Source organism: Gymnogyps californianus, chromosome Z, assembly GCF_018139145.2.
Source record: "Gymnogyps californianus isolate 813 chromosome Z, ASM1813914v2, whole genome shotgun sequence".
NCBI lineage: Eukaryota > Metazoa > Chordata > Aves > Accipitriformes > Cathartidae > Gymnogyps > Gymnogyps californianus.
Window position 1 is genome coordinate 80,542,919 of NC_059500.1, and position 22,479 is coordinate 80,565,397.

The 22,479-nt window shown below is 36.8% G+C and overlaps 1 protein-coding gene across 2 annotated transcripts in view; it reads left to right on the plus strand.

Annotated features, from left to right (window-relative positions):
• The window catches only part of ARK2N (arkadia (RNF111) N-terminal like PKA signaling regulator 2N), a 45,240-nt gene that overhangs the window by 13,465 nt on the left and 9,296 nt on the right, over positions 1-22,479 (plus strand). The window contains exons 2-3 of one of the 2 annotated variants that reach the window (XM_050913211.1): positions 2,591-3,407; positions 21,725-21,907. In XM_050913211.1, coding sequence (XP_050769168.1) covers positions 2,684-3,407; positions 21,725-21,907 — 907 coding nt within the window. In that variant the 5' untranslated portion in view covers positions 2,591-2,683. Of the gene's footprint in view, positions 1-2,590; positions 3,408-21,724; positions 21,908-22,479 lie in introns of those variants that run through there. The other variant, XM_050913210.1, reaches the window with a different exon arrangement.

Below are 22,479 nucleotides of genomic sequence, written 5' to 3' on the forward strand. Positions count from 1 at the left end.
TACAGTCCCTTTGGGAGCTATGAGGTGGATGATGTTCCCAAGTAGGACATTTGTGGAAAAAAAAAAAAGAGTCTCTAGTTCACTTTGGCTACCCCTTAGCTTTGTGTCGAGCTTTGTTCTTTGTGCTCCCCAGGCTAAAAGGATGAATAGTGCAGAAGCTGTTCTGCAGTTATTAGTATGAATATTTAAATACATTTCTTTTGGCCAGGCTAATATTCTTCTGGTATGTATTTGAGCAACCAAATTTTTCCTTGCGTGTACCTTTCAAAACTCTTAGAAAAGATATTTTTCTTTCCAAAGTGCATGACCAGGGCAAAGCTGGGAGTTGCGCTAGCAGGTACAATACATACCCAACTGTGTATAACTCTTGGCCAGTCATTCAATCGTCAAATCTGTGTTTTACTTACCTGTATAAGAGGAGAATTATTTGATAAAGTAGATTTGCGGATGAAATATGTAGAAATACTGATTTTATTACAGTATTGGGATGTGTTTGTCTCAGAACATGTGTATTCATCATTTGGGTTTGTTGATCCTGTGCTGTGGCCTTGGAAATAAATTGGTTCTTACGTGATATTTATTGCCTACATTAAATTACCACCTCCAGAAATTCTTCTTTTAAGTTGCTTTCAAGAGAGTTTTACTCAGTGCAAGTATGGGCAAACATTTTTCTTTATATATATGTTCCTGTATTTTACAGTATGTATTTTATTCTCTTTTTTTGGAAATAAAATGCTGGGTTTACTGTTTGTTTGGGGCTTTGGGGTTTTTTCTTCATATTTAGCAGACCTAGAGTTGTCATCTCCGTCTTTCTTGTGTTGTCTGATATTAACTAAGCTTTCTTTCCTTAATTGGTGTTTCTCTCCCGTAAATATTTTCATAATTCCCTTGCACCATACAGCATTGCATTCATTAGCCTGAAGGAAGCCTGAACTGTATTTTAGTATTCTTTTAAAAATGAAGTTTCAAAGTGGGTTAGGGCAGACAGGACAACACTGAGGTCTTCACTGCACCTTTTAGAAGCAGGCAAGTAGCCTTATTCTGGGCTGCAGACGGAGGGGGGGAAGCAGCATACAATTACATGCATACAATTACGGGCAGCTTGGGATGGATCAGAAAACTGAAGAAGGATTGTCAGGGTACAGAAAAATCTCTGTGAACCATCCATGCTTTCTCAGGCTGCTCAAGTACTAATTGCTTGTGTCTGCAGAAATGCATTTCTTAAAAACAGTAGATTAAATCTTACTACTGCTTTTTCTGGTCTACACTTTTTTGAAGTGCCATGAATTTATCATTTAATATACTTCTAAATCCATAAACGATTTGTCCCATACCATTCATCTGTAAGCGAATGTAGTAATTGAAAGATCTTTATTCTATGTTGAATTCCAAGTGAAAATTTAGGTGGACGGCAAAGTGTGAATAATGAAGATAAAACGATAAATATCGACCTCTAAAACAAAATTTCCCTGAAGGTGCCTCAGGTACTTTTGGGTTGATAACGTGCAAGTTATCAATCAAATAAATAGCTTGGGTTTTGTATTTGCACTGAAGCAATGCAATTTATTAAATTATAACTTGAAGTAAAATGTAGGATGCTGGTGTGGGTGGATACTGTTTCTTGCTTGCAGCCTATACTATTTGATGCTGTTTTCTTGGCAGATTTGAGAGAAACTAGGTCAGCCTGTAGGTTCTTGTACAACCAGGACTTGTATGTGAGACACTCAAGGAGCACTTGAATGGTGTATTAGATACTCCTAAAAAGTCTTTCCATGACTCACCAGCATGGTGGTTCTCTGCTGAGAACAAATCTGTGTTGCACATAGTTAATGCTTCTAAAGGCATTGCCTGTAGATGTCGTAAACCCCATGCCTGACAATTTAGTATCACTTCACGGCACTTCTTGTAAATAAGTCTTTGGTCTGTAAGATCTACTGGCAGAGCGGTTCCGCTGGAAAAGGAAAGTGCTTGTAGTCTTGCTTTGTAATGTTCAGCAGCTGCTCGGTTTCTGCTCAAAGTGACTGGATTTCTCCTATGTCACGTTGGTACTGTAAGTTTGCAAATTACCATAAAAACATTGTAATTTTATAAGGTTGAGGTCCTGTTCAACTGCAAGTAGATTTCTCATAGATATGGAAACTGAACGATATTCTGGTCTGTCCAGGTAGATGACTACTAAGTCTGGGAATTTTCAGGCTGGCATCGTTCATAAGGGCTAAAATTCTCCATTAAAGTATGTTTAAAGTTCTAGGTAAAGAAGTTTAGCATATGTTGCTTATATATTGATTTAAATTTTATAAAGTAAGAGTTTAGAAATATTTTTATTATTTACTGATCTGTTTTGATTATTCTAGTGAGGTGAACCATGTTTAATGTGATTCCAGTACCATCTTTCATGGATGTGTGAAAGGAAGAATAGTTTGGTGTAACAGGATGAGTTCACTAGGAAAACGTAGATGAAGAAAACCAGTACAATACTGAACCATACTGTCTGTAATGGAAAGCAATGCGTTGTTAAGGTAATACTGTGAAGAGCAGGATTGAGTGAGTTATTCAGGTAAATTATTCTTACTGTTCTGTTCTTGTGCAGGCTGCTGTATTGCTGAAGTCCCTGTCTAGTTCACCCAGTCTTCCAGACTGCGTGCTCCATGCTTTGAGACCAGGAGGACCTTGGTGTTCTGAAATGAAGATGGAGGCAGTGGGAAAAGCAGAAGAACTTGTTGATTCAGAAGTTCCACCAAAGACTTCTGAAAAGCAAGAGGCTGCTCCTGATGAAGACGGACCTATAGAACTCGAGACACAAACTCAGAAAGACAACGTGCCCACTGCAGCAGACTCTGCGGTGCTCTCTTCAATGCCTTGCTTACTGATGGAACTGAGGCGAGACTCTTCGGAGTCTCAGCTAGCGTCTACAGAGAGCGATAAGCCAACGGGTGGTCGAGTTTACGAGAGTGACTCTTCTAATCATTGCATGCTTTCCCCTTCTTCCAGTGGGCATTTGGCTGACTCAGATACATTGTCTTCCACAGAAGAGAATGAGCCCTGTCAAGCTGAAGCTGCTGTAGAGGGAGACCCTTCTGCGGTGTCTGGGGCTGCAGTCGGGAGGAAATCCAGGCGATCCAGGTCCGAAAGTGAAACTTCAACAATGGCTGCCAAGAAAAACCGACAGTCTAGCGATAAGCAGAATGGTCGAGTTACCAAGGTAAAAGGTCATCGAAGCCAAAAGCACAAAGAAAGAATCCGGCTCTTAAGACAGAAACGGGAGGCAGCCGCTCGCAAGAAGTACAACCTGCTGCAGGACAGCAGTACCAGTGATAGTGACCTGACGTGTGACTCGAGCACGAGTTCATCAGATGATGACGAAGAGGTTTCAGGGAGCAGCAAGACAATCACTGCAGAGATACCAGGTAGAGGATGTTTTTTAAACTGAACTGTAACGCATCTGACATCGTTTCTCAGCTGTCATGCTAAATTAGATGAGTGACACTTGAGAAAAACCAGGAGAACTGCAGCTCTGTGTAAATTTGAAGACTGCAGTATGTTAACAAGACATGGGCAAATTTTAAAATCTGTTCTGAGGTTTCAGTGCACTTTTGCACACCAACAAAGCATAGAAATGGTAAATTGGAGGAAGGACTATCTTTGAATTCTGGAATTTTCAGATCTTTTCCTTTGTAAGCCTATATGAACTCCTGTCAGTGCTGTCAAATCCCATTAGATGGTGATAATCTAATAAATACATTCTTAAGATAAGTGGCCAGCTTTGCTTTAATATATTAAGACCACAGCTCGGCAGCTGTGTTAGAAATAACATGGCATACCTCTTGCCCGTGTTACAGTAAGGCCCTGTTCATTATTGCACTTATGCTGTGCTTTCAGCTCTACGTTTCAGTGCATGACAAACCTACTTAGCCTTATTGTAAATTCTTGCAGATTGCAGCTGGTCACCTATTTTAGGACATAAATACGAATTTGTTTACGCAGGTGCCCAAGCTATATCCACGCCTAAATTTTCAACATTTTAGACAAAGCTGTTACCATTTTCCTATGTCATAAGGATCTATAATTTCTATACTTCTAATTTTCTGACACATCCATGTTAAGATTGGAGGCAGCAAATTATAGGGGCCTTCTCATGATTTTCTTAGCAAAAGATGAATTCTTCAAGTTTTTTTGTCTGCTGAGTCTTTGTTATTTTATTAGCCCAAATGCCGTGGACAGGATTTTGTGTGAATTATTCTTGCAGCATATTATACCATAGAACCGTCATCATATGGCAATCTTCATATGGCAATCAAAAATAAAATCACATAAAAATAAACTTTTTGGCTTGCCAATTTTTACTGGGTTACATGCCTTTTTGCCTCTTGTGCTAGAAGGTTGGTTGTTTTTTTTTGAGATAAGTATCAGCTTACATAGGGCAAGAACATTTAGAGGAAAACTGCAATAATTAGTCTTAAGTTGCTGAACTAATGTTTGCTAGATGAATTATTTAAAATATTTGCAGCAGATTTTACAAATAACTGTTTTAACTGACTTGATTATGGTGAATGATTCTGTCACCATGAGAACTGGCATTTTTCCCACATATTGCTAGGAAGCAGGTTACACAAAGGAAGTTAATGTTTATTATTAGAAAGTCTAGGAAAGGCATAGTCCTCCTATAATTATTGTGTAGTAAACTTTTAATAGAGATCTAAACTTATTTTTACCAATTTAGTAGTTAGTCAAACTTCTAGCGTTCATAATTTTGTGCCTTTTTATTTACTATATTTACACTTTGCTGGGCAATCAAAGCCTGATTTAAAGCCTGTCAAAGAAGACTGTTTCATTGAGTTCTGGGACAGGTTCCTCCCCACTCCCCAAAAAAACCAAAACACACACAATAAATCCCCCAGGTTATATTCTTTTTTTTTTTTTTAAGTCATAAAAGTACCTTGTGACCCAGAAAGGCACCACATGGTATTTTCAGATCTGCTTAGATTTCTGACTTCCATTGCAGAGACCTGAAACCACTCTAGGGTACTTTTTCTGTGTCACTAGGCTCTTCTGTATTTGAGCTCTCGGTCTTAACAGTGAGATGCTTGCAGCGAAAAGGTCCCATTGCAGTGCACGAAAGAACTTGATTATTTAGTGATGATTACACCAAGGCCCAATTTTACCTGCGATGCAAGATGTGGGAGTGCAAAAACCATCCTGAGGAACAATAACGTTTATTCTTATTTCATAGCACGTATCATCTGCTTGATACTAAATTACATTTAAGTCATTAAAACTTTTGAGCTGTCCTTTTGGAATTAGGTGCAATGCGTACCTGCCACGTTGCGGTTTTCCTTTAAATAGAAATGACTTCGGTTTGTGGGAAACAGTCTCCAAGTACAAGAGAAAAATATTCTCTATAGAGATAAGGACAAGGTTGGCCAAAAAGGCAACCTGTGCTACTTGTGGGTTAATGAAACGTTGTGGTCTTAACAGATGCAGCGGAGCGATGAGTCTGAGTAGGACTCCCAGCTCTCCGTCGCAGTGGTAGGTTCACATGCCATCTGCGATCCCTCTTCTTGGAACTGGCAAAGTGCTTAACTTAAATTATTTTTTTGACTAGAAAGCCATGTTAGTGCACTTAGCATTACACTGTGAATATCCTCAGAATTTAGGGAATGAACACGTAGTTAGAAAATAATACAGGGTATTGAAAAGCATTACTGGAAATTCAGGCGATGAGTGTCCTCTGCACACAGTCAAAAGCTAAGAGGTTTAACTTGATACTTAAACTTGAGTGTCAAGAAACTACAATGCACCTGTCAGAAGGACATAAGCATGAAAAAACTTTTGCCTTTACTTCTGAAAAAAGTCTGTACACATTGATGCAGAAGAGTTTTACAGGTAGCCTGCGTTCCCCTTAGTCTTACTGTATTTGGACACTTCAGCTGTAGCGTTGGTTACTGTCTCAACATAGCTTATTATTGGGACTGATTTTTCAAATGTCTGTTGTCTGAAAAATAGCTTTGCCAACAGAGATGCTCTAAAAATTTTTAGTGACAGTTAATGTGGCCTTTATGTACGAAGGTTATACATACTCTGGCTCTTAACCTTCTATCGACACACGTAGCGTTACAGAAGACAGTTCGCTTGTGTATGATCTGAAAATTGAAGTGCCACATTTAAGAATACAGTAGTCTTTTATGTTGTGTAGCTAAACCTCTTCCATTTTAATAGTGCAGTTATTTTTTTCAAACCATCCGCATCATTGGCTCTGAAATAAGTTTGGCTAAGTGAGTAAGGTAAGGAAAATGTTCAGTGAAATACATAATAATGCCATGAAGTTGTGAACTGAGCAGTTATGCAATAGAGAGTCAGTTCTCTGCTGAATTCAAATGTTACGTGGATAAAAATACTGGCAGGCTTGTTTTTCTTCTCAAGAAAGATTGAAGAGTAAAGAGTTGAGATCTTACTGGTGATACTTCAATACAAACATTGTGAGCTCAGTAGGAGCTAAGCACAATGTATGTTATGTTATTCTGAATGCATTATATGGAGTTAATTTACACCTGAAAATACAGGTTGAATCTAAACTTCATGGGTGCTACTGAGAATCTTTTCACTGACCTGAGCAGTCATAATCTTGAGTTCTTTAATTCAGGGAATGCCATGATTTTTGAATTATTGCAGATGAGGAGCAATTTCTTATCTTTTAATGATTGAGCCTCTCTGTTGGCATTTAGGATTTTACCATTCTTAAACAAACACCAGGTAGCATTCATGGCATGAGAGGATGATCTTTGAGTCCTGAAATAGGTCCTTCTGCTGTTGAAAGCTTTTCCTTTAAACAATTTCAAATTTGACCATGCAAATTAACTCTGAAATTGGCATGAGAGCAAGTCTGGGAATCTATATTTATTTCTGTGTAAACACTTTCCTTGGAAGAAGGAAGGGGTTTTTAAAAATTCAAATATAGTATGAAAATATTGGCATTTCACCACCATAGTGCTTTCTACAACTCAGAAAAATCTGAATTGAAATAGGGGGGGGGTCTCATGTTTTAGGCTTTCAAAAATTCTGTTCAAAAGTTTGAATATGCAGAAATCCCAAGAGAGGGGCACAGGGTGTGTGAGGGACTCTCAGCCAGGTTACTTCCTCCTAAGAATTGTGCGTAGACCTTGGATGAAGCATCTTGCAAGGGATGAACTTGAAGTAACTCAGAATGACAATTATATAAGAACAGGGGGGGGGGGGGGAATCTGTTAAGAGTGATTTGCAGTGAGATACTCATTTGGAAATGTCGGGTAGCGTAACGACACAGAGGAATCCATCATTGCTAATTTAGAATGAAGATGTGGCATATCTTCCTAAATTGTTATGTTGTCAGACTTCCTAAATTAAATTATTAAATTTGGTTATTATTTAGATAGTACTTAATAGATCCCATAAAGAGACAGCATTGGGGCATTTCTTGGGTGCTGTTTTGCAGGAGGTATTGTCTTGAAAATAAGATACAAGTCTTGGATTCTGGCCCCTTTGTGATTGCAAATTTCTTCGCCTCTTAACTTGGCGTAACCTCAAAAACTATAGAGCTGTAAGTTTACAGATAGCAAAGGGACCAACTTAAAAATGCTAGCATTTATCTATATAATAAATGCATTTTCAGGCTTAATGTTCTTTTTAACCCTGAAGGCCACCAGTAAAGGAAAGATTGAATAAGGCTTGTTACAAGAACTGCAAGGGAAGCATTTGAAACATTGATTTGCTGCTACTGTAAGTTGTAGATATACTATGAATGATGCCTTTTAAAAATAGTATTGCAGGGTAATATATATTTCAATACATAGTCTCTTCAGTTTACAAAACAATTCTGTCAACTTTGACCATGCTAGTTCATTCTTAACTTTAAAAGCCTAGCTAGATTGTCTCACATACCACCATCAATAGTTTTTATTTAAATTGCAATTAAAACTTACTCAACATTACTTAAAGGTGCCTGATTGTAAGCCTGTGGAAATCGGAAAGACTGCCATTTAGTTACTTATCTTAGGATAAGATCCCTGACTAAAGACAAATAAACAGAATCATACTGGATGTTCAACACTAGGAGTATATGAACAGAAGAAATATTTTTTTCAGGGAGGAAAAAGGGATTGAATATACAAAAGGAACCACATTTTAGGAAAAAGGTACCATTTGACTTAATTACTTTTAATTCAAATGCAGTCAGAGGGATGTGAATTAGTTGCTATAAAATAATTTATTTTTGAGCAGAGGACCTGAATGCTGAATTTCCAGCCTGTCCGATAGGTAAACAGATGGGCGAGAAGACTTCAAAAGTAGGGTTTTAATAGAAGGGTTTTGGCCCCCAAGGGGTAGCATTGCTACTGCTCAGAAATAAGAGAATAATCCTAGGCTTTGTTTAGCTGTTACTGAAGGACTTATGTATACCTCATTTAAATAGCTCCTAAAAGGAATGTATTGTTTAAGTAATACTGTAACTTCATGTACACAGTGAAATCCCAATAAAGATTTAGTGCCTTATGTTTTTATTAGTAAATATTTGCTTAGGTTGTGCAATGATTTCTCTCATTCTTAGGATATTTTCTATTATTCTTAACCTAGAGGATCCTACAAGTTTCACATTTACACATTAAATTGTCAGGTTCTGTAGCTGCTTTGTGTAGTTTAATGTGATGCTTGTCTTGTTTTGGAATTACCTTAGGTAACATTTGTGTGTTTGGAGAGCATGCACACATTGTTTATTATTCCTCAAACAGGTACAGAGCCTCGTTTTCTTGGGGTTTTATTGCTTCCTAGGGGATTCCTGAGTGACCTCTAAACTTAAAAATATAGATACCACTGCCTTTTCTTATTGATACGTAGAGTAAGATAATGAGGATGGCCTTCTCTTCTTGCTGCTGAAGTTCTTCCTGATAATCTGAAAGCCAGTCATTTTAACCATCTTTTTGATGGATAGAAGGAAGGAGAACAATTTCCTTCCAACTATGCCCTGTCTGTTTTCTGCCTTGGCTAGAATTAACACTAGAAATGCCACTCAGCCGGTGGCTCGTGCGATGAAGGGCACTCTTCTAGTTGGTGTGAGGTTGATCACTCCTACGTGTCATGTGGATGACCCCTGTGATGTGGCTGTGTCCATCAGACCTAACAGGTTGCTTTCACCTCATGTATTAGCATAGCATTCGCCTATCTGTTCATGTTGGTGTGTATGTGTTTGTGTTGTGTATTCTCTTCATTCGTGTTTAGTGTGTTTTCCAAAATTAGACCAAGAGCTTTGGGCTTGGCTACTCTAGATGCTGCAATCACTATATCAGCCTTTATCTCTGTTATCTTGTGTACAATTTTGTCTGTGTTTAACAGTCCATTATAAAAGTGTTCAAGTATGTAAGTAAAATATGCATAATTATTCAGGTTTATCAGTTAAACAATAGTATTTTGGATCATAGCTTAACAGAACTAAACATGTTATTGTATAATGTTTTTGACACCTTCAATTGAATTCAAAACAGAAATTGCAAGGGAATTGGACTAATTTGGCTTATTTATTAAAAAAAAGACCTTTGTGACAGAATTGTCTGAGAATTCTAGAATAAAAACAATTTTGAAGCCAAAATTTCTCTTATAACCTCAGTGAGTGTAAAATGTTTTTTTTTTTTTGACGGTATTACTGTTGGTTAATATTTGCTAATTCCTCCCCCGTTGTTATATCCAAGGGACACAATTAGAAAAGTTGTTTTCCTGAGTTAACATGCCTTAATAAACAATACTATGTTCTTACTTAATGATGTCTTATCAAATGGCCTCAATGTCTTTAAAGCTGGCTTCAGTCGTGCTGGGGGATCTGGAGGAGCGACCAGGGAAATTCCAGGATTGCTTGACAGGGGCACCGTGTGGGATAGGAACTGCATAGGCAATGTCCTGGAAGAGGCCATGAACTGCTTTGCCGAGATGCAGAGGCAGACAGAGGAGAAATTTCGCATGTGGATAGAAAAGCTAACCCGTCTTGACACGGATGAAGAAAGCAAGCAACAACTGGAGCCCAGGGAACCTAAAATTCAACTAGTTGGCCAAAGAATCCCCCCTACCACACAGTCAGGGGCTTTCATACAGATGCCTGATAGCCAAGTACTTCCACAGCAGTCGTTTAATTCTTACGTGGGCTATCAAAATGTCGATGCTACGCTAGAGTTTCCAGCGACTTTTAATAACAATTTTCCACCTATCTTTCCAGAGAATGGGAATATTGCAGAGCCTGATCTGAATCAATCATAAACTTAAAAAAAAATCCGATCTTTGCAATATTAATGTTACTTTGGATTATGCTAAAAACAAGGTTTGCTTTTCTCTTCGTATATGTTTGTTTTGTTTTTGGCGTTTTATTACCATGGTATCATTTTTTTTAATTTATAGAGAATATATATGTAGTTTAAAAAAACCCACAGTATACCCACGTGCATGTGCCAGCACACACATACAAACACCTTTAAAGGTGTGGGGGGGAACCACCCTAAGCTTTCATCACCAAACTTGGGAAAATATAACTTAGAATCCTTGTTTAGATACCCCAAAATCAGTAGAGCTATGTTTGCTACAAGTGGAGCATTCAGACTATTCATCCAAATGCTCTTTTTGCATGTTAAAACATTTATATAAGGAAATAAGTTTTATATTTCAAGATGTAAAGTACTCTAGAGAACCAGACTAGATACAAACCTGTAACATTTCCTTAACTATCTGTTTACTCCCAAGTTTTGCAGCTTGAACATGTCACACATTAGTTTTTTCTTCTTCCTTTTTAGGCAGAAGTAATAAATAAGCTTACCCTAAAGATTTAGCTATATATAACAAATGTGCACAAGTGATTTTTTTTTTGTCTCCCATTCAGTAGTTCATTTTCTGTCCAGAGTTTTTATTAATGTCACTGCTGTGTTGCACATGGCATATTTATGGAAGCAGCTGTCTTATATTGTGTGCACAAATACGCACATGTATACATATATATGTGTTCGGTTTGGGTGGAAGTCTTCTCTAATTTTAGGTGTCTAGTTTGCTGTTCTGTGCATCTCCTTCTGAGTCAATGGGAAGAGATAGGCGCCTACAGAGGATACCTCCTGGCAGTATCTTCTCTTCCATTAGTTGTCTAAACCTCCCTTGTAAACAGTTTAGAATAGATAACTTTAGCCAAAAGTTAGGTGAGATGAATCACACCCAACTGTGTGTGCATGCATGACCTGTGCACGCAAAGCGCTGCTGCTTCCTTCTGTATATACGATCAAACTGCATCCTTCATGCTGGAATAAAAATAGTCGTGTCAGTCCTAAGATAAGCAGCCGTCGGTGGATGGATTGAGCCTTGGCGCAGGAATTTAAAGGAAGGCTTGACAGTCAGGTTAGTAAACACTGTGGTGGTCTGAAGGTACGGGTTGCTGGTCTGGGTCAGACGGCAAGAGCTTCTTCTGAACCACGTTTGAATGCCACTGAAATCATTATTTACTTGTGAGGGGGAATGCCAGAACATTAGTTTCATTTAAATTATACAATATCTTGCTATTGTGTGGATTTTTTTATACTGATAGTTATCCTGACTAGGCAGGCTTGAAACTGTGATGTTTAAAGTAGGATTAATTTAAACTATATATTAGAAATCTCTATTTAATTCTTAGTATTATCACTACACACAGGGATTTTTTGGTCACCTCTCCATTAAGGCCTTTCTTCATGTGAAGTAACTTCTCCGTAGCTACCAAAAATGTATATTTATCATCAGTTAGAACTTGTTAAAAGTTTCTAATGCAAATTAAATCAAAATTCTAATAATGGAAATTGAAAGTCTTTGCATAGACATAGTTTTAAGTAAAGAGAACACTATAGGTCTCCTTTAGCTCTGTTATTTTATCTTTTAAACCACAGTCACTTTTTTTTCCCCTAATTTAGTGTAATTCCTTTTCTTCCTGTTGGAAGTAACCACTGTATCTTCTGTAGGTCTGATTTTTTTTTTTTTTTCCTCCCTGAAGTCAGTGGGAGTTTTTCCATCAATTTATATGGGGGTTTGGATCAAACTTGTAACAGGAACTCAAGAAATGCTTTTTGTTATCAGTATAATACTAACACTGGTGTGTTAACATTATTCTTGGCCCAGACTTACTTTTTTTTTTCCCCCAAGTATGTGATGCCTTCGTTAAAAAAATAAAGAGGTTAGAGAGCTGTGTTATTTTCAGAGTAACTGTCTGAAAGACTATGCAGGAGATAATTTTTAAGTACTGGAATAAATTCTTTACAGATCACCTTCATGCATAATTTTGATACAAAGATTTTGATATGAACTTGTAAGAAAACTCCCTTGTCTGACATTGTGTGCATTTTTAACTTAACTATAGGTAAAAGTTAAGTGAGTTATTTTATGTTTGATTGCAATTTAATAAACTTGTCCTCATCTGTTTAAAATTTAAGATCCTTCAGGGAAGATTATTTGCTGATATATATATATATATATATATATAAAAATTCAGCTCCTTCTGGTGTTCATAGATTTGAGAGAGATATATACACACACACACCTTTATGATGATGATAAGAGCAGCATATTTTAAAGCATGACAACTTTGCAAGTCTTCCCATGCATGCAGAAGCAGCTTCTTGCAGTGACTGGTTTCTTTTAATGTGTAAGAGTCACTTGACTCAGTATGTCTGTAAGCATGCCCTTAACCTTTTTTATATAATAGTATATACGGAGCAATTAGGTATTTGAAAACAAATTGTGTAAGGAGATCAGTTGAACTTATTTATCTCTCAGACTGAACCACCTTTACGTACAGATCTCATAAATGGATAATAACTTTGTTAGGGATGTAGCCAGTGAAATTTCTGCCAATCTTCAATGTCTTGGCTAGGTAATCTTTAAAAAAAAATTAAAAATATTGAAATCATTCAGTGTATTAATAGATAAAAATTCAGATTTGTTACTACAGGCAAAAATTAAAAACTTTCAAACATTTTTATCCATTACTGTTGTTGTTTTCAATGCAAGCAGCTGTGAATGTGAAAGAACAAGCAGAGGATTATAGCAGTTGAGCATACAGACTTTAAAGCTGTACTCTTTCTAGGATAAAATTCTTCCAAGGCACCCAGAAGACTGAGGGAATAGTTCATATTAGATGTAAATTTAACTTAATTTCCCCACAGAAGCTACCTAGTGTTAAGAACACCTGTGCAAGACCAATGGTTGTAAATGGTTTTGTAAATGGTAAATATTATTTTGTTTGGTCGCTCTTTTCACTTGCCTCAAAACTGGAGCCAGATCTTCAGCCGTCAGAAATCAGCTCCTTTGAAATGAAGTGTGCGTTGATTGACGCAGTTGAATATCTGGTCCGTTAGCTTGTTTTCCATGTCAAGAAGTATGTTTCTTCTTCTAGGAACTGAGAGGGGAACCCCACCTTTCTGCTGTTCAGTTGTAGTATAACCTACCTGATGAAGGATTTGGCAGGCTGTGCAATTAAACAGGAGCATCTCTCTTCTTGCTTTGTATTGCCAATTTGAAAGATGCAGAGCACTGAAGAAACCGACCTTCAGATACCAATACTAGTGATTAGTCTGTGTTTTAAATGTGTGTGCGACAGCTATATTACATGGCTGCAGTTAAGTTTGTCATGATTTCCATTGTAAGCTTTTCTTTTCAAAGGGCTTTGACTAGAAACTTTCAGGGAGTTAAAATTTCTTCAGCTGAAATTTTAACACAAATTTTTATCTCATCCATTCCGTATTTCATTAAAGCAGTCTAGCCTTGTTTAAGACTATTTTAAGATAATCAGAAGGAAACTCTTCTACTTTCCAACCCAGAGTTACATTTTGAATGTATGTTTATGCTCACATCTCAACAAATTACTTCAAACCCACCAAATTTAACAAGTAGAGGAGAAATCAGTAGGAGTTTTGCACAGACGTGGAGAATCACAGATGATAATTTAGAGTTTCTCTAATTGCCCTAGGTTTTATACTTCAGAACGGAGTAAAGAAACATTCCGGTTTCTTTAAAGAATTTTACTTACCTTATGGTTTGAAAGAGTAAATGCATCAAGTCAGATCAGCTGGTGTAGACTGGTGTAATTCCAGGGAAGATGGTGCCAGTTTAAATCCAACTGGCCTATTCCAAGTTCCTGTATTGCCATTTTTAATATCGAATTGTGTGTTTTCAGTGTGGCAGCTGTTTCTGCATGGGAGTAATTCAACACCCGTACAACTGCAGAGTCGGGATTTAGTAGCGGGTGAAACACAGCTACTTTGTTAGCATTTTTTGTGCAAGTGCAAAAGAAGTCAGTCTTTCTATAAAGGCTCAATTTAAATGCCACTAAATGTCAAACTGACAATTCAGTAAATGAAAAATTAAAGGACCTGCTCCTAGAATTGGACCCTACGTAGGAGTCCTTGGAAGTCCAGGGGCTTTAGTGTGCAGGGGTTTGACAGGCTTGGCTGCAGGTTCTTCCCCAGGCATTTGTGCTGCTTCCCTCCCTCAAGTGGGGTTTGGTAAGAAAGGTCTTTAGGAAGTTCCACCCTTCACACATTGCTTTATCTGAGGGTTTGGGGTTTTGCTTCACATGCTTCTAACAAAACATCTGAATTTTCAGGTGTTATTTAGGAAAAAAAAAAAAATTTAAGGTAATGTACAACATAAAACATTCAAGTAAAGGCAGTGAAACTTTATCCAGTGTTTCTATTGCAAAAAATAGCTGAGCAGGGGAAAAAAAAAAAGAAAAATCTTAAACCTTTCAGATATACTGCTCTTCGGTGTTGTTTTTAACAGTATTAGGACAAAATAATTCAGGCAGAAATATACTTCTCTTTTTTTAAGTTCAGTGTCTTTTAGTGTTTTTTCAGGATTGTTAGGTTATTTTATCTGAGCTGCTAGAGTTAAGATTGGAGGACCCATCTTAACTTCAATGAAACGGGATTATATTTGGCAGTTATTTTACAAATGGAAACGTATTTATTTTCACTGATTTCTCTTGTTAATATATTTTGTCTCTTCCTGTATCCAAATACTGTACATCTCTCTTTTTAAAGTAATATTTCAAGGGCATTAAGAAATTAAATCCTAGCCCTATTAAAACCAGTAGAAAATTTCTACTAACTTGAGTGGGGCTAGCATTTCACCTCGTTAGAAATTGAACTTATTCTGCGGTTTTTGGTCAGAGAATCCTTCAGCTGACTTTAAGGGTAGGCTTTGCCTGATGGGTGTGTGGAAATCAGGCCAGTTGAGTAGATGTTTTTTAAATAATCAAGGTCTGCACTGTGACCGCTGCAGTTACATTTGGAAGCATTAGAACAAATGCGCTGTGTAATTTGTACTGTAGAAGCTAAAATATTCAGGCTGATTGATAGAGATGGACAGTATCTTGCAAAACATGGAGCTAGAAACTGGTCTTTCTCACAAATTTTATTAGTCTCATAGTGTTAGATCAGCAAAATGAAGGCACATGGAAAATAGGCTTATTAAGTTAGAAGCGATTTCAAGCGCTCTGTTAAATCTCACAGACCGATTGAGCAGGACGTTAGTCTGGACCATCAAAAGTTTTGCATCAAGGCTGTATCAGTCCTTCCATGGGAAAATGCAGTTTGTACTTGCAAAAATGTGATGTTTTCGGGAGGGGTGCGTATGAGGTGTGTGTTTGCCTGCCTTTTCCTAATGTAAGTTGTACTTACGCAGGGAATTCTTCTTTTTTTTTTTTTAACTGTCATAGCTATGTAAGAGTAGGGTGTGATGATTTCCAAAACCCTCCTGATACACTTTTGCAAGTAAAACTGGGGAAGAGATCTGGCTAATATATCAGCTCCCATAATTAATGACTTATTAGGTGGCATCAGGGAAAATAAATCCTATCATGAGATAGAAAGTGCACGCCACTTCCTGATATTTTCAATACACAGCTATGTTTCATGTGCCTTTGCTTAACGCACAATGAAGAAAACTTTATGATGTCTTCAGATATAATTTGGTAAAACAAATGCAAGGTATTTTCCATCTAGTCCTCAAAAAGCCTGAAAGAATGAATGTTAATCAGCAAGACTTGAATTTTTGAGATCTCTTTTGATGTGGTATATTACAAATGATCCAGTCTGAGAACAGACACTCATTTGGTCATGTTGTTTTGATTTTATTATTTTATTATTATGATAAGAAAAAACAAACACAAAAGCTTTACTATGTGAAATGAAGGAAAATGTGAGGAAAGTGAATTCATCGATAACTTTTTGTTCACTTTATGATTTTAGAGAGAATGTTGTTACACTACTATTGTTTTTTATTGTATTTACAATGTATTCTTTACCTAACCCTGTAAATTTTGAAATGTAACTACTGTAACCTGGAATAAATAAATAAATATAAATAATAATGAAGTGGTTCATGTTGCTAAACAACATAAAAAAGCACGGATCTCCTGTCCCCCAACTCCCTTTGGGAATTGTTGTAGGATTCAGCTAGTTTATGCTATTGGAACTGCACATACTTTATGAAACCACAGCTCTGGATCATGTTTTAAATAATACCAGGTTTGTATTGTTTATCTAAACCAAAAAGAGTGTCATTTCAGCCTGTAGTCTCGTAGGTGAAGCCTTTCAGTTTGGATCAAAGTTACTGATGTGTCTACTGTACTTTTTGGCAAGTCACCTAAGATGAATCTTCTAGTTTTTGGCACACAAAATAGGATTATTTCGATTACTGTAATGATCATCTGATCTTAAAATTTATATAAGTGTTAAAGTCCATTCTATATTTTGCTTAATCTTGAAGTAAATGGAGTTCTCTCTTAAATTTAAGTGTCAAGTGTAAATGAGGGCATTCTTAGATCTTTTATTATTTTAAAATGTCTCAGTATTCTCTTTTGTTGTATAAAAATAAATGCAATTCAGTTTAGAGTACTGAGATTGAGACAAAGCAGTGCCTACATTCACAGTGAAGATGCAGAGGTGAGGCTGGAAGAAGCCATGTCTCCTTGGGCTTGCAGTTACCTGGGTGCCTCTGTGTGTTGCCTTTTTACCTTTTGCATATTTCACAAAAGCATTCCTAAACACTATTTTTAAACTCCTCAATAATTTACCAGTTAAAAGTAGCTCAGTAATTTGAGGGGAGTGTTGTCTTCAGCAAAGCTGAGCTCCTCTGCTTTAGCCTTGAGCAAGCTGCAAATCTCTGCTTGCCTCAGTTTCCCCCATAGGCAAAAGGACGTTAATAACCACCTCGGAGCTCCCTGAGATCCACTAATGGAAAGCTTTTTGTAAGAATAAAGTGCTGTAATTATTATTGCTATTATTATTGTACCTGTTCTGTGTGTTTTAAAGCTTAGGGTGATATTCACACCTAAATAAGGCTCCACGTCTCCTCATTGCAAAGACACTGATGACTCCAGAGGGCGATTCAGACCACCAAAATTAGACTTTTAATTTTGAAATTATTTCAATCGGGATAGTCCTCTGGAGATTTCAGTGTTTTTCCACTACTTGTAGAGAAAATATAGTGAAGTTTAAATCCCATCCCTAAGGCTGGAATTCATCTTGCTGAACTTCAGCAGTGTAAAAGTTAGGTGCCTTGTCTAAGGTGGTTGTCTAAGCTTTTTCTGTTTACTGGGAAAGGAGGGGAGATGATGGTGCTCCAGGCTGCAATTTCCAGGCTGAGATTACTTGACCCTGAAGTTCCTCTCTCTGGCTACAGTAGGAGGGAGTTTCAATAATGAGCTTGGTACTACACGCCTAAATTTAAGAAAGCTAAAGAAAAATAATGACTTAGGACTAAATTCCCCATTCAGGTTCTGCTAGCTAAAGTCTTTTGTTCCCTATGATAAAGTACTGCTGTGCATTGATATACAGCTGTTGCAGCGCAAAGGTACGGTGCTTCTTATAGGATCGCTGCTTTTAACCTACAGCGGAAATTTTACGGTCGATTCCCCCTTTTTGCTTGTGCTGCCATTATAATGAATTAAGGGATAATAGGAGTGTGGATCTTGTAGCACAGTTCAGACCGCCGAATGTTGAGATGTGGCTCTGTGAAAAGCGTGTGAGTGGCGAGCAGATAAGAAATTACTGAATTTTCTATGTTGCAAGCTTAAAATAAAAATTGACATGTGTAGACCTGAATTTTTGTGCATGCGGCTTCTGATTCAGTTGTCCTGAATGGAGTTAGTTTTGATGAGCTCTGTAAATTAAGGGAGAATTGGACACTTGGAAATGCTGTCCCCATGATGACCTCTGCCTCTGAATTCTTTAAAAAAAAAAAATTAAAAAGCAGTCTTTCCCTCCCCCTGTTAACATTAAATGTCAACAGCTGTATTTTGCTGCTGGTACTTATTAACTTTCAGCCTTGGCTTTTTCAAGCATTTATTGCTTTAGAACTGAATTAAAGCTTATCACCAGGGAAATATAAGTCTTCCAGCTACCTTGGCGTCTCAAAAGACGCAATTTTTCTTAAATAGATCGTTTAAATTACTGACCAGGGAACCTCCTAATTGCGCTACATTAAATTTTAATGCTGGTATGGTTTGTTTTGGTGTCTGTTTTTCTGTCTGTTGAAACCCTGTTACAGTCAGTAATTACGAGGGGCTCTATTGTGAAGAAAAGATGATAAGTTACAGCTATGGTGATAGTTAATCCTTTTACCTTTTCAACCTGAAAGCATTTTTTCACTTATTTCCTAGCTGAAGCCAGTTGTTCTGATTTCTTGGTACCACACATTCACTTTGCATCATATCATCGGATGGTCACGTAGTTGGCTAGGGAAGTATTATTTATTTCCAAATTTAACCCCTCCTGTCCCATCCTTGTAGCACTGAAAAGGAAACAGGCTTTTGGGAACGGAGGATTTTTAGAGGATTTTTTTTTTTTATATGCCTTCACTGCAGCTTTCATCTAGTTGTAGTTGTCTACAACTTATTTATTGCTTTATGTATAGGTTTTTTGTTTGTTTGTTTGTTTGTTTTAAACACACATAGGCATTTTTTGCTTATTTCTTCTTTTATACGTGCTGGGAATCCTAGGATTTGTTGCAGCGCTGTGGCCATTATCTTGTCTCGTTGGTCATTTACTGGTGATAGGTATGGATAACCCTGGTGTCAGGGGCCTTTCATTTCCAGATCTGCTCCTGAAAGGCAAGGCTGAGAAAAGCAAAAATAGATCTCTGCTGTGATTGCTTTGTAAATAGGCAGCTTGTTTTTTCCAGATTGTTAAATTGGTGGCTGTTACACTGACAAATATAATTACATTATGTAAATTATATTGAAAATATTTTTGTCTGTTTGATGTATACTAAATTTAAGCTAAGTTATAAGGTGTGCTGTTTGGAAGTGTGGAAGATACAAGAGTGGAGCTACAGATAACAAGTTTATGCTTGTATTTCCTACTGATGAAGACTTTCACACAAGTTATTTCTATGGGTAGGTGATGAGAATATCACTCTGCATGTATATACATTTATTATACATTTTTGCATGATTATACATGTAGGAGTGGTACAATTTTGACTTGAGACTATTGGTGCCTTTTGTCCAAATATAATTTTTACTTGTGTAGACACGTCTATCTAAAATCAAATTTCGCTTCTGCTTTTGGCGATTGTAGTAAGAAGCGAGAGAAACAAAGACCTGAAGGAACAGTACCTAGCTCCTGAAACTTTAGATAACCTCTTGAAAAAATGGTCAAATAGTCAATATTGTACTTGACCCTCGTATCTTCTGCACTCGACTGTTTATTTTTATAGATCACATTATATATGTTCACGCTGAACTCTGATGATAAGACTGAAAGAAAACATGCCTCTCATGATTCAGTCCAGTTGTAACTTCTGCATGTAATTTAATCATCGGCTTTCACAAATAGTTAACTGAACATCGGCCAGCTTAATTTTGAACTTGGTATTCCGTTATTTTGTAATTGCCTTTTAAAAAGACAAAGATTGCCTTTCAGTTAATTATCAGGACTTCTTTTCCAGTCATAATCATCAGCGTTTCATGTTGCGAACAGTTCGGTCTTTAATACATTGGCATTTAACTACCCATTTATTTTTGTCGGGTCTGTTTTAAGTTTGTAATATAACATTGTTTTATGAAATTGTTGTTTTGGAGGCAGGTCTGATCGGAAATATTTTGTGAATTTCTTCGTACCTTGTTGCAAAACTGATCTTTAGTACGACTTAAGCAATACGGTTGCTCTTTAATGAAGTGTGTTGCTAATCACAAAATAGGCGTTTCTTAAAATAGCGGGTTGAGTTATGTTTCAAGGACCAGGTTACAAAAAAGACAAAACCAAAAAAACCCATCCTAAAAACCTCAGTGGAAACAGCTTTTCAGAGAACTAAATTTGAAACTTTCAGTTCATCATATTCTTTCTGTCTTCAGCAGGCACTTAACACTCCTAAAAGAAACCAATCTTTCCTGAAAAGTCTTTTCATTTTATTCTTTGTGACTTTTAAAGATTTCTTTAGTAATTTTGTAATTCTGAAGGTCCTATCTTCCTAAACACATTATTAGTTTATGATTATTTTATATTATCCCATACAAATTATACCCTCTATGTATCATACCCGTAACAAAAAAGTCCTGCAGACACTCAACTGCCAGGACTTCCTTGGAGTTAAAGAATTGCAGTAGCAAAGCAGCTGAGCTTTAGCCCAGCCTGTTTCTCTATTTCGTACTCGTTTTTGTGGATGAAGTCTTGGCCCAAAGAAAGTTTTGATTTTGCCATTTGGGAAGTGGGAACTCCAACCACTTTCATCCACTCTGAGTCGATAAGCTATAGCTGAGAGGAGGCATTTGAGTTAAAATGTGCTTCCTTTCAGAATTACAATATTGATCCATTCTGTCTTTGCTTCCACATTAATCCTTGTCTTGAATTTGACTTTTTTCTGAGCCTCTTCTGTTTCTAGCATGCTTTCCAATTATAAGTGATTTTCAGTCCTCACAAAGAAAATAGTCCGTCCTAACAAAATAGACCAAAAATAGCTTTTTGTTATTCCTCAAGAATAGATTTCAGAATCATGTAAGCAATTTTCTCTCCCTCTTTCCCCTCTTCACTTTGGTGGCCAAAAATGCATATGATAATCATGTTGAGTTAAAAGCATATTTATCACTGCACATTATAGTTTTGTTTCTTGTTATTCTTGATCTTAAAAAAACAACACCAAAAAACATTGCCATTTTGAAAAATTCCCCTGTCCTTGTCAGGTAAATGTTATGAAAGGAAAGTTGCCTAATGTTAAATTTATTGTCACTGGATCAGTTATATCAAAAAGTTATTTTTATTCAAGCACCCCTAAAGTAATGTAAGCTGTCACTTGAGTTTTGTGAAATTCTCTAGATAAATATCTTGTCTTGCCAAATTTAATGTCCTGTAACTTACTATTTTTTATTTTAAACTGAAGGTTTTATCCTTTTAAGATTGTAAATGTAACGTTGTCAGATATGGAGATGTTTATGTGTTAATGTAAAAGGTAATACACAAATAACTGATACATTGATAAACATGTTTTTCTTACATTTGTGTTTTCTGTGTATGCAAAGGTTAAAATGTGTCTGTAATCTCAGACTATGTTCATTAACTGAAGTTTAATAATTCGTATAATTTATAGTTCTTTAAGAGCTTCATATAGGAGATTGCATTAATCCTTAAACAAATTATTTGTACTTTTAAAGGTTCTTTCACAGTATGCTGACTTTCCTAATCCGCGTTGCTTTTCTCTCCCTCTGCAGATGGACCTCCAGTTGTAGCTCATTATGATATATCAGACACAAATTCAGACCCAGAAGTGGTAAATGTGGACAATCTGTTGGCGGCCGCAGTAGTTCAAGAGCACAATAATTCTTTAGGAAATCAAGACTCGGGATCTACCTGGAGAACCAGAGGACTGCTAGATGAACTGAGTGCTGATACAGGTTTGTTTAAGTTCCCCTCCTCTGACGTTTGTTCCAGCATCGCAGTCAGTGTCTCTCCCTTTCTTGCTTTCAGTATTTTTGTAGTTTATACAGCTTTAAAAGCTACTTGTGTGGATTTTGCAATAAATCAGTATAGGTGCTTATTAAAAATGTGACATTTATTCCAAAATACAACTGATAAAAATTGACAAAGATTCCTGCAATATTTTTTTTTTGACACTAATTTTCTTAATTATTTTTTCTCCTTCTTTTCCCTCTAATTACTTCTTGGAACTTAGGTCTGGGGTTTTGGTGTTGTTTATTTTTAAAATGAAAGTGAACTAAGCTTGTTACTGAATGGTTGATTATGACAACCCATGCCACCAGCTAGTAAACCGATTATAATCTCATTTTAAGTATTGTAATTGTCTGTGTATGTCTTTTTTGTCTCTTTTGTTTGTCTCTCTATTTCTTTAAAATACAAGCATTAATTATCCCCATATTCCATCTGCATTTCTAACGTACCTTAGAAAATTGGACAGACCAGCATCAGATAAAGATGAAGGGTGAAAAGGTGCTGGTAAGTGGGCTTA